Source organism: Zootoca vivipara, chromosome 2, assembly GCF_965207765.1.
Source record: "Zootoca vivipara chromosome 2, rZooViv2.hap1.1, whole genome shotgun sequence".
Lineage (NCBI taxonomy): Eukaryota > Metazoa > Chordata > Lepidosauria > Squamata > Lacertidae > Zootoca > Zootoca vivipara.
Window position 1 is genome coordinate 107,466,082 of NC_142584.1, and position 12,975 is coordinate 107,479,056.

The 12,975-nt window shown below is 45.8% G+C and overlaps 1 protein-coding gene across 6 annotated transcripts in view; it reads left to right on the forward strand.

Annotated features, from left to right (window-relative positions):
- Positions 1-12,975, forward strand: part of LOC118081057 (C-type lectin domain family 2 member B) — a 74,173-nt gene that overhangs the window by 20,024 nt on the left and 41,174 nt on the right. The window contains exons 1-4 of one of the 6 annotated variants that reach the window (XR_015948485.1): positions 3,696-4,072; positions 4,919-5,364; positions 8,763-8,808; positions 10,699-10,787. Coding sequence is in view for 1 of the 6 variants with exons in the window: in XM_088663411.1 (XP_088519537.1) it covers positions 8,763-8,775 (13 nt within the window). In the remaining 5 variants the exon portion in view is untranslated. Of the gene's footprint in view, positions 1-3,695; positions 4,073-4,918; positions 5,386-8,762; positions 8,809-10,698; positions 10,788-12,975 lie in introns of those variants that run through there. The other 5 variants (XR_015948484.1, XR_015948486.1, XM_088663411.1 and 2 more) reach the window with 5 other exon arrangements.

The following is a 12,975-nucleotide window of genomic DNA, read 5'->3' on the forward strand; positions in this document are numbered from 1 at the left end:
TGTCTCGACACGTGCTGGCTATTTGTTTGAATTCCTCTCTGGTGGTTTCCCCCTTTTTCCATGTTTTGTACATATCCATTTTAAATCAGCTCCTTTCTGCTAAATAATAAACTCCAGAAGAGCATGATCAATCCCACCTAATAATCCTGCCACTTCTACCCCACTAACCAGGTCATCACTATTGGTTAGGACCAGATCTAAAATGGCTGATCCTCTTGTTGCTTCTCCCACTTTCTGGACCATGAAATTTTCTGCAAGGCCAGTGAGGAATCTGTTCAACCTTATGCTCTTGGCTGAGTTTGACATCCAACAAATATCAGGATAGTTGAAATCCCCCATTACTACTATCTCACTTCCTTTAGAATGCCTGGTCATCTGTTCCAGGAAGGCATCATCTGTGTCCTCAGTTTGGCTTGGGGGTCTATAGTAAACTCCCACAATGAGATCCCTGATATTTTTCTCTCCCTTAATTTTGACCCAGATACTCTCAGTTTGGCTTTGAAGTTTTAAATCCTGGATCTCTTCACAGGTATACACATCCCTGACATATAACGCTACTCCTCCTCCTTTCCTGTTTGGTCTATTTCTCTGAAATAGATTGTATCCCTCTATTACTACATTCCAGTCATGAGACTCATCCCACCAGGTTTCAGTGATGCTTATTATGTCATATTTAGTTTGCTGTACCAAGAGCTCAAGTACATCTTGTTTATTTCCCATGCTCTGTGCATTAGTATACAGACATTGAAGACCATTGATCATTTCCCCCATGTCTCTTATTTAAGGATATTTCCCTCCCACCACTAGGTCTGCATGCTGCTTGCTCCATTTGGTCCTTGACATTTGGATGATCATCTTCAGAACTTGATAGACTCCTACCTTCAGGACCACTGTCTCCCTCCCCCACATAAGTCAGTTTAAAGCCCTCCTAATGAGGTTTTTGAGTTTCATGGCAAAAACATTCCTCCCAACCTTTGTGAGATGCAGCCCATCACTTGCCAGAAGTCCATCTTCAAGAAACTGCAGACTGTGATCTAAGAATCCAAACCGTTCCTGTTTGCACCATTTGCGAAGCCAGTTGTTCACTTCCCCTATTTTTCCCTCTCTCCCTGGGCCATGTCGTTCAACTGGGAGGACAGATGAGATGACAATCTGTGCATTTAATTGCTTCAACTTCCTGCCCAGAGCCTCATAATCACTTTTGATCTTCTGGAGGCCATGGCTTGCAGTGTCATTGGTTCCCACATGGACCAAAAGGTAGGGGTATTTGTCAGTGGGTTTTATGATTCCTTGCAGCCGTTCTGTTACATCTTTGATCTTGGCCCCGGGGAGACAGCACACCTCTCGAGACATCTTGTCAGGCCCACAGATCACTGCTTCTGTACCCCTCAGTAGGGAATCCCCTATCACCACTACACACCTCTTCATAGGCTTGGTCAGGATTCTTCCACATGCTGTCCCTTCCAAGGTTACCTGCATATTCCCGGGGGACTGACTTTGCTGCTCGTCTTCATTTTCCTGATCAACTGTGATGAGGGAGAGATCTTCAAATGGAGTCTGTTCCTTGTCTTCCGTGTTAAGGGAGAGCACTTCAAATCGATTGTGTAGTTCTAAACACTCAGAGCGATCCCTGGGCCTTCTGCTTCTATGAGTCACGTTCCTCCATACATCTGGCTGCTCTCTTGGGGAACTGACCTCCTCCTCAGGGATGTCCCCTGTCTCCTCCTTGATGCAGACAGTGTGCTCTGCTGCATCCAAGGAATGACCCAGCTCTTTAATTCCCTGGAGCGTAGATACATGGGCCTGAAGCTGCTGGACCTGGCCTTCCAGTAGGGCAATCTTGTCTTCTAGTAGGGCAACTAACTTGCAATTGCTGTAGCTGCCTACATCTTTTGGATTGCTCCCTTGCCATATTGGTTGCATGCTTTTGCTGGTTGAATCACTTACCCTGTGAGGCAAGTCTTTACACACATCCCTCCACCTGTGGGTGGCGCTGTGGTTTAAACCACTGAGCCTCTTGGGCTTGCCGATCAAAAGGTTGGCGGTTTGAATCCCTGCAACAGAGTGAGCTCCCATTGCTCTGTCCCCGCTCCTGCCAACCTAGCAGTTCGAAAGTACACCAGTGCAAGTAGATAAATAGGTACCGCTGTGGCAGGAAGGTAAACAGTGTTTCTGTAGGCTCTGGTCTCCATCGCGGTGTCCCGTTGTGGCAGAAGCAGTTTAGTCATGCTGGCCACATGACCTGGAAAGCTGTCTGTGGACAAACACCGGCTCCCTTGGCCTGAAACCGAGATGAGCGCCACAACCCCATAGTTACCTTTGACTGGACTTAACTGTCCAGGAGTCCTTTACCACCTGCTCCCTGCCCTGATAAGGGGTTTCTTCTTTACAGTAAGTCAGTCTGGATGTGATGGCCCATGCACCGGCATTGTGGTTTGCCACAGTGGCTAAACATCTGTAAACTTTTTTAAAATTTACTTTTAAGTTACTGTTGTTGTTTACGAGTGGGTTGTTGTTTTTATTTTTATTAGGGTCTAGCTGACCCGGCCACGCATTGCTGTGGTTCTTTCCTGTGATTCCCCCCACTCTGTCCAGACACATGACTTATCCTACCCCCTTCTCCCCCACCCCCAGTTCATCCCTGTGACTGTCCCCACCCTGTCCTGACTCATGAGCTATCAAGCCCCCCTCCCCCACCCCCGTCTGAGCCCTCTGTTGTCTCCGGGGAGTGTTCCTCCATACCTTGGCCCCCACCCTTGGAGAAGGAACTGTCAGCTTCTGGGTTCTGTTTCCCAGCATGCACTTTTGTCTAAGCCCTCTGTTGTCCCCAGGGAGTGTTGGCCCCTCCCTCTGTATCTCCATACATTGGCGATACGGTGTGAAAGTTGTGGTTTTTTGATAATTTTTAAATGCTAGATCCCTCCCTGATAGGCAAGGTACGTTTTGCCCAAATTTGTTGCAATTTGGTTCAGCGGTTATGGTGAAAGGCTGGGACATCTGCGCACGCAATGCCTACATTTTTATACATAGATAGATTTTGTGGTTTTATATCTTGATTGTATTCTGTGAACTGCCCTGAGACCCCCCAGGTATAGGGTGATATATAAATTCAAAGAAGAAGAAGAAGGAGGAGAAGGAGGAGGAGGAGGAGGAGGAGGAGGAGGAGGAGGAGGAGGAGGAGGAGGAGGAGGAGGAGGTGGAGGAGAAGAAGAAGAAGAAGAAGAAGAAGAAGAAGAAGAAGAAGAAGAAGAAGAAGAAGAAGAAGAAGAAGAAGATTATTTAAACCATCTTTAAAAGCATGTTAAAAGCAATTCCAATGCAGACTGGGAAAGATCCTTAAAGACTTGTTGAAAGAGGCAGTTCTTCAGTAGGAGCTGAAAAGACAACAGAGGAAGCACCTGTCAAATACTCAGAGAGGGAGGGGATTCCAAAAAGGTAGCTGTCACAATCCTAAAGACCCCATTCCTGCATTGTGCAGAACGGACCTCCTAATAAGATGGTATCAGCCGGAGGCCCTTGCCTGAAGAGCACAGTGATCAATTGGGTATATAAGGGGTGAGACAATCTTTCAGGTATCCTGATCCCAAGCTGTGCAGTTCGTCATACACCAAATTTCTTAGCCTGCTAGCGAATTGTCAGCTTTCTGTGTATTCCTTTCACAATACTGCAGACCTCCCGCTAGATGGCAGCTGTTGATACTTTTTCTGTCTCCAAAGTTCCAAGCAGCTCCTCATATGATGTGATTCTTCTGAGAAACGATGCCATTGCATTACTTTCTTATACATTGGGCACCAAATTGGGTGCAGCAGTCTGTTTGCAAAGCTGGTGAAGGCGAGGATTGTGCTCCTTTATTCTTCTGAATTCACTCTAAGGATATTTCCATCAACTGGCATCTCTTGGTTTCAAAAGAGGAAGAGACATTTTTCTACTGTGTGATTTTTGCAACTCCTCCTGACCTGATGGATTCTGAACAGCAAGCGGCCTGCTCCCTTGAGGGGAATAGAGCTTTGCTTTGTAAAAGGGGAACTGTCACCTAAACCTTTGGTGAGACGTTGGGACAGAGTCCAACCAGGTAAGGGAGCAAATGGAAACTTTTATTATAACCTCCAAACCTTACAATTCTCCCTGGAGAGGGCCTAGCACTGAGCTACAGGCCTTCCGTGTGTTTTGCTGTTGTTGTTAAAATTCAAAAGGAAGCCCAGCAACCAGAAATTAATGCACCCCTTGTCCTATCATGGCAGGTGTGTCCCTTTTGCAAAAACTATGTTAGCAGGTTTGAAAAGGTGCTGTAAAGGATACATTTGCAAAGCTTCTTTTCTATTATATTCATTTGCATTGCATTTCCTTCTTTCCTCATATGCCTTTTTTGTTTTCCTGATCGTTGTCCCATATGAAACTCAATGATCCCAGGGACTGCTTTTTTTCCTATATAAAAAATCTTTTTAGGGGTACTCTCATTCCCCTACTCATATTGAAATACTGACCCTCAATGAGGTTAAACTTAGATTCACAAAATGTTTAGGGGTATGCGTCCCCCTGCGTCCCTCCAGAAAAAAAAAGCACTGATCCCGGGGCTTTGTTCCCTGAAACTGTCTGATGGCTGGTTGCTCTGATACAATAAAAAGGAATTGAATCAATAAACAGAGAGGCCTTTGTTCGCCTTTCCACATTTGTTTCGTTTTCTAGTCGTCAAGCTGTTGACCCTGTTTTATCTTATGCCCAACCCCCAAGGCGCCACTGATGGGAAGAGCTACTTTCAGTTCTTGTAACACAGCTGCTTTCCTGCTGCTGTAACTCCTAAACACTGCACATGATTTAAGTTTCGTCTTGTGTTTGCTAAAGTTGCCATATAAATAAACCCTTCCTTTAAAGAAGAGAAACAATGCTTTTATTAATTTGTTTCCTTTCTGTGTTACAGGACTCAAGGTGGCTTATAGGTAAAAAAATAAGGATTGCTAAAAAAAACATAGAAACAGCGATAATTAAAAACAATAAAGAATTGATAGGACTAAAACTATCTATCTATACACACACAGGGGCACCATTGGGGTGAGCGAGGGGCCCGGGACCCCCTGAAATTTTCAAGGAGGGGACTCGGGCTCCTCAATATTCTGTGGGGGCAAGCAAGCCAGCACTTGCACACACACACACACACAATAATAAAAATAAAAATAGCACAGCACTAGCCCGTTCATTAGAAGCAGGCAGTTCCCCAAAGCCTTTTGGAACAAGAAAGTCTTCACCTGCCAGTGGAAGGACAACAAGGAAGGAGCCAGTCTGGCTTCTTTAGGGAGGGAGTTCCAAAGTTTGGGAGCAGACACCAAGAAGGACCTCTCCTGCATCCCCACCAGGTGTACCTGTGAGGTTGGTGGGACCAAGCAAAGGGCTAAGGATGCAATTCTATGGTGGGAGGGGAGAAAACAGAAACTGAAGACCAAACCATCTTTCCCAATGCCCCAAATTCCCCCAAGTATTAGTACTGGAACCCATGGTTGTTTTTTAAAGTGATTTAGAGTTAGGAGTGAGCAGGGAGATAGCCAGCTTTGCTGATGACACCAAATTGGCAGGATGGTTAGAAGAAAAGGGGATTCTGTGGAGATCCAAAACTGGGCGAACTGCAATTTCCATTCTAATGCTCATTCAGTGTAAGGTAAAGCAAAATATCCTAATTTCACAAATATGCTAATGAGGTATGAACTGGTGGTGACTCACTAGGAACTAGACCATGGGTTCGTGGTGGAGAGCTTGATGAAGATGTCGGCCCAGTGTGCTGAAGCTGTGAGAAAAGTGAATTCCATGCTAGGGATCATTAGGAAAAGGACTGAACATAAAACCGTCTCTTTCAGGGGTTGTCAACCTGGTCCCTACTGCCCACTAGTGGGCATTTCAGGGTTCTAGGTGGGTGGTTGGGGGTTTTATGGCACAAGCTGAATCCTCCTTCCATCGAGCACTGGTGGGCGGGAAGGAAATTTTACCAGCAAGAAAGATGCATTAGTGGGTGGTAGATATAAAAAGGTTGACTACTCCTCGTCTATACAGTAAGTTGATGTACAGATCTGTTGCAACTGCACTTGGAATCATATGTACAATTCTGGGTGCCTCCTCTAAAAGGGGGTGTTATATATCTAGAAGAAAATTAAGAAAAGAGCCCCAAAAAATTAGGGGTTTTTGCAAAAAAAAAAATCTCTACATAATAATAGTAATAGTAATAAGGTAAAGGTAAAGGGGCCCCTGACCATCAGGTCCAGTCGTGTCCGACTCTGGGGTTGCGGCACTCATATCGCTCTATAGGCCGAGGGAGCTGGCATTTGTCCGCAGACAGCTTCCAGGTCATGTGGCCAGCATGACAAAGCTGCTTCTGAGGAACCAGAGCAGCACACGGAAATGCCGTTTACCTTCCCGCTGGAGCGGTACCTATTTATACAGATTAGTATTCCGGTGGTATCTGAGACCTGTATGGCTTAATCATATATACAGCTGCACAGTTTAGATATGGTAGAGGTAAAATGTAAAGGGACCTCTGACCATTAGGTCCAGTTGTGTCTGACTCTGCGGCACTCATCTCGCGTTACTGGCCGAGGGGGCCGGCGTTTGTCCGCAGACAGCTTCCGGGTCATGTGGCCAGCATGACTAAGCTGCTTCTGGTGAACCAGAGCAGTGCACGGAAAGGCTGTTTACTTTCCCACTGGAGTGTTACCTATTTATCTACTTGTACTTTTATGTGCTTTCGAACTGCTAGGTGGGCAGGAGCAGGGACTGAGCAACGGGAGCTCACCCCGTTGCAGGGATTCGAACCACCGTCCTTCTGATCAGCAAGCCCTAGACTCTGTGGTTTAACCCACAGCGCCACCTGGGTCACCTAGTAATAGTAATAGTAATAATTTATTACTTATACCCCGCCCATCTGGCTGGGTTTCTCCAGCCACTCAGTGGCTTCCAACAAGAAATTAGAAACACATTAAAACATCAGTCATTTAAAACTTCCCTAAACAGGGCTGCCTTCAGATGTCATTTCCCCCCAATCTGACTTCCTGCATGCCTTCCTGGATGTCCTGCATGCCCTTCCTAAGGGCTGCCTTCAGATGTCATTTCCCCCCAATCTGACTTCCTGCATGCCTTCCTGGATGTGTCAACGGTTCTCCTTAGTATTCCATCATATTCCCCGCTTATTTCTAGTTTATCTTCAAACATTACAGACGTTATTACTTTACTTTACTTTGCAATATATTTGCTTTTTAACTTAATTCCTTTTCAAACAACTATCCATCAATTGGTTCCTCCATGTATACTAAGTTAACATTTCCAATTTCAACAAGGGAGGTTATTTATGAGATTGTCAATCCCTGCTAAATCTTTAATTAACATTAGCTAACATAAAATAGTGGGTGGCGCTGAGGGTTAAACCACAGAGCCTAGGGCTTGCCAATAAGAAGGCCGGCAGTTCGAATCCCCGCGACGGGGTGAGCTCCCATTGCTCAGTCCCAGCTCCTGCCAACCCAGCACATCAAAGTGCATGTAGATAAATAGGTACCGCTCCAGCGGGAAGGTAAACGGCGTTTCTGTGTGCTGCTCTGGTTCGCCAGAAGCAGCATAGTCATGCTGGCCACATGACCTGGAACCTGTACGCTGGCTCCCTCCATAGCTGCCAAGTTTCCACTTTTCTCGCGAGGAAGCCTATTCAGCATAAGGGAAAATCCCTGTAAAAAAGGGATAACTTGGCAGCTATGGCTCCCTCGGCCAATAACGCAAGATGAGCACCGCAACCCCAGAGTCATCCACGACTAGACCTAATGGTCAGGGGTCCCTTTACCTAACATAAAATAAAACTTCTTCTCCTTCCATCTGCATGTGTAGAGACGTAACAATCTTCTTGCAGCTCAGCTCCTTTGTCCCACACCACACATAATCTGTACAGTAGTCCTTTTCCCAAAATGATTAAGGGAATGGAGCAACTGCCCTGTGAGGAAACATTACAACATTGGGGAGTTTTTAAAAAATTGGGGGGGGGGAGGAGCCAAGTAAGGAGGAGGTGTGATTAAGGTATATAAGATTAGGCAAAGAGTGAAGAAAGTGGGGAGATTTTCCACCCTCCTTGTAAAACTGGGGCCATCCAATGAAACTCAATGTTGGAAGATTCAATAAATCCCAAAGAAATCACATGGGGCATGGTCAAATTGTGGAATTCTCTCCCACAGGAGTAATAGCCACCAATGTGGCTTGATGAACTGTAAAAAAACAAATATCAAAACATGTTTGAAGCACTGCAGCTATATCCTCTGTCATTTTAAAAAATCACAAATGTAAAACAGGGACAGTTTAAAAAGAAAAGTGAGGGACAAGAATTAAAAAGAGGGGCTGCCCCAAGGATTAAGGGCAGTGGAGACCTTTGTCAATCTGTCTTTTGGTTTAGTCTGTAAAAAAATATATACCAGGACTCCCACACTAGGCGTGAGTTTTCACATGTTGCTTATGCTTATACTTCTCTGCTTCTTTGACCAGTCATATAGAAACATATGTGGTTGTCTTCATATATGAGCTGTGAAAATTAAAAGGTTTCTAGATGAGCCTGTTATATCTCTTGACATTGGAGCTCCCATAAGCGTTGGTGGTTTCTTATTTTGGTCACCCACAATCAGAAATAGCGAAAGGGAGAACTAAGTCATGGTGAGACGGAAACTTGACAAAAAAAACCCCAGAAGTAAAAGGCCCCCACATCTGAATAATGTTGCCTATCTAACAGCCACCTGAAAATGTTTTCACAGGTTGCTGAAATGATTTGAATGTGATGGACTTTGCCAACATCAACAGGTGAGGCGTTCCAGAGCTGTGCAGAAAAAAAACATCCCTCTTCTTCCCACCAATCTCATTATCTGTGGTGGCAGGAAAACAAGAATGGTCTCTGTGTAGATCTTTGAGAGCAGACAGGACAATATGGGTGGAAGGGGTCTTTCAGATGACTTGACTCCCACAATAAACCCAGACTCCCAAGCTGTGGACCTGATTTTTCTGTGGAGGGTGGGGGTCACCCCATCTAGGACCAGCTGTAAACCAGCTGGATGTGAGGGCTTGTACTTGGTGCTGGGAGGCAAACACAGGACTGGGATCTCATTGGTATACCATCCACGCCACAGCTCAACTACCTCCCTGTAGGGGCTTACAAAGTGGGGGCGGAGGGGGCTTGCATGCCGTCCGTACGGGCTGCCTCTCGCATGGTGACCGTAGAGGCTGCTGCACTCGTGCGCCATCCATACGGGATGCCACACATGCGCACTCGGTACGGATGTTGTGCATGCGTCACCGGGCGGTTCGCTCAGCCCCTCGGTGTCCCATCCCGGGTGCTGGAGAGGGTTCCTCCGCTACTGCCTCCCTCGGCTGCCAGAGGTGGTCCCTGGCATGGTGTTGGAAAAGCCAAGGACATTAGTTCTGGGGGACTTCAGTGTCCATGTTAAAGCCACCTTGGCTAGGCCAGCTCTGGACTTCATGGCAGTCATGACAACCAAGGCACTATCTCGATGCGTCATCCACCCAGCACAGAATGCAGGTTATCCCCCTAGATCTGGTGTTCACTACAGAGGGTGTTAGAAATGATCTCCTGGATAGGTGTTTGTGTGAATATTATTACCCTTTTGTCATTGAAAAATAGCTGCCTGGTGAGGTTTGGAATGGGGGTGAATGCAGGGGTTGGGTTAGCTAGTTCCACACTCATAATCTGATTAATTTCTCGGGCATTTCTGAATGTTCTGTGGGACTTTCCATGTGCTCCCGTTGAACTTCTAGTTTCACTGTGTAATGCTGAGATAGAAAGCACCATCAATACCATCATGCCTTATCGGTATCGGTATCGGTATCAAGTTTATTGCATATCGCCAAAGGCTGCTGCAATGTATACAACATAATTCAGTAAAATATATAGTCATGCCTAATCACCTCTCTGGCCAGGGGGAGTCCAGGAGGCTCCTTGCTTTACTGAGGAGCTCTAGCTTCTTAAAGAGGCTGGACATCAGCTAGATGTTGTGACAAACCTTACTTCTCTATTACTAACAATGTGCTGAAGGAATTCAGTCGAGGATCACACAAACCCCTATTCCTTCTTTCTCCCAAATAAACTCCCTGTTTATATATGGGTTTGCTAGTACATAGAGTACAATTCCAGCTTTCCAAATAGCGTGGCTCTGTATCCTTAAAAACTCTAGGCAAATTTTACAGGAACAATCTTGTGCCCTCAGTAAGGTTTCCCGCTCAACTCAGGTTCACCTCAGCAGCTGTTTGCCTCAGCACTCTAGCTACTTCAAGGCACTCTTTCCCTTCACTTGCCTCCTCTGTGCCTGACTTTGAGATACAAACTATCCACCTGCTCCTCAGGCTTACCGTAGTTTTATTTCCACTCTTCAGTCACCACCCTTTTGAGTTTAGATACGTTGCTGGAATAAGGAGGAACATCCAATTTAACACAACATAGATGAAAGCTTTATTTAACTGGAGAACATGTATATTTCTTTATGATTTCATTTGTTTAAACTCTTAGTTCATAGTATTCGATTAATCCATAAAACTAATGCATTCGATTAATCCAAGTATCCAACTTAATCTTCAAAATCTCCAGTTCTGAACTAGAGTTTTCCTTTTCCTCCAACCCATCTGCTCTTTCATCTCCTTTTGCCTCTCTGGGTTTTCTTACGTGTGTCATTTTCCTCACAGGAAATTCCTGACAAAATCAAATCAAACTAGGCGCGTGAGCTTTGAACTCGGATCACGGCGCTGCCACCAAATAAAGCTTTGTTCTCGCCTCTTTGTCACACCTCTGAAGGTACTAAGACACTGCCGAGTCAGTGAACGTTTAAGCACATTTAACTTTATTATTTAACTTGTAAACATGGATTGCTCTGGTTCTTAAAAGCACATATCTTCTTTTTATATAACACAGACTTGTTAATGCAGCTCCTGCATCCCTCTCTAACATTCTACTCCCAACTGCCAACCCCCAACTGCCTTTCAACGGTTGTTTCCCCTCCATTTAGAATGCCATCTAGCTCCGCCTCCCAGGGAACACCTGCCTATAATGGGAGTGATAGATTAACCCATGATGAACCGGAATCATCATCAGGCCCTATTCCGCCACAGATGTCTCACCAGATTGGTGCATGCTCTAGTTCAGTGATGGGCAACCTTTTGAGCTTGGTGTGTCAAAATTCGCCAAAAAACCAAGCATAACTCGGGTGGTGTGTCGCTTCGAGAAACAAACCATAATTGCACGATATTTATAGTTTAAATAACAAAAATGCTCTGGTCCATGGGGTCACGAAGAGTCGGACACGACTAAACGACTAAACAACAACAAACAATAATTGTAATATATAACTGTTCTTTTCAGATACAACCTAGCAGTTCGAAAGCATGTCAAAGTTCAAGTAGATAAATAGGTACAGCTACAGCGGAAAGGTAAACGGCATTTCCGTGTGCTGCTCTGGTTTGCCAGAAGCGGCTTTATCATGCTGGCCACATGACCCGGAAGCTGTACACCGGCTCCCTCAGCCAATAAAGTGAGATGAACGCCGCAACCCCAGAGTCGGTCACAAACTGCTAAAAGGTAAAGGACCCCTGACAGTTAAGTCCAGTCACAAACGACTCTGGGGTTGTGGCGCTCATCTCGCTTGACAGGCCAAGGGAGCCGGCGTTTGTACGCAGCTTCTGGGTCATGTGGCCAGCATGACTAAGCCGCTTCTGGCGAACCAGGCAGCGGATGGAAACGCCATTTACCTTGTTGCCAGAGCTGTACGGTATTTATGTACTTGCGCTTTCTGGCGCGCTTTTGAACTGCTAGGTTGGCAGGAGCTGGGACCAAGCAATGGGAGCTCACCCTGTCGCGGGGATTCGAACTGCCAATCTCCTGATCGGCAAGCCCAAGAGGCTCAGTGGTTTAGACCACTGCGCCACCCGCTGGGTGGAAGACTGAAATTGTCTTTAGAATGTATTAACTGTTATAAAACATTTTTGTTTACTACCCAGGGTTCCTTAAGGATGAAGGGCAGAATTTAAAAAAAACAAATAATTAATAATAAAATAATAATAACCACCTGGATTTAAAGTCAGGTTGTTTCCCTTTGTTCATCCCAAAAATTCCCCTCCTGCAATGTAGCCTATGGCTAAGATATACCGGTATATTTTTTGTTCTGTCTGGAGGGGAGTTGCACCTGTCCTGCTCGCATGCTTCCCATGGGCCACTGGTTGGCCATTGGTGAGAAAAGGATAGTGGTTGCAATGGGGACCATTTCTGATACTGTCATGTTACATTTCCTTTTTCCTCTGTGCTATATTTTCCCAGCTGATTTGTATACCAGAGGCCTCTTTTGCCTAGCTTGGCAATCGTTAATGGTTTTAAACAAATAAATTTGACTAGACTTCATGCATCTCTAGTGCCATAGTTTTTCTCTTTTGCTTAAATTCAATTGCTTTGCATCTCACCCCCTGACAAGGAGCACCAGTAGTAATGGCAAAGGTGGTGGTACAGCTAATTTGGCAGAAACAAGAAACCGAGACTTCAGAGTCCTTGGCCCAGTACTATGTGACTAGGGTGGCGCTGTGGCCTAAACCACTGAGCCTCTTGGGCTTGACTATCAGAAGGTTGGCAGTTCGATCCCCCATGACGGGTGAGCTCCCGTTGCTCTGTCCCAGCTCCTGCTAACCAAGCAGTTCAAAAGCACACCAGTGCAAGTAGATAAATAGGTACCGCTGTGGCGGGAAGGTAAAAGGCATTTCCGTGACTGCTCTGGCACTCGTCATGGTGTCCCATTGTGCCAGAAGTGGTTTAATCCTGCTGACCACATGACCCCGAAAACTGTCTGTGGACAAACGGCCTGAAAAGCGAGATGAGCGCCACAACCCCAAAGTCGCCAATGACTGCACCTAACCGTCCAGAGGTCCTTTACCTTTTACTGTGTGATAATCCTGCCAGCAAGCACCTTCTGTGCCAGCTTT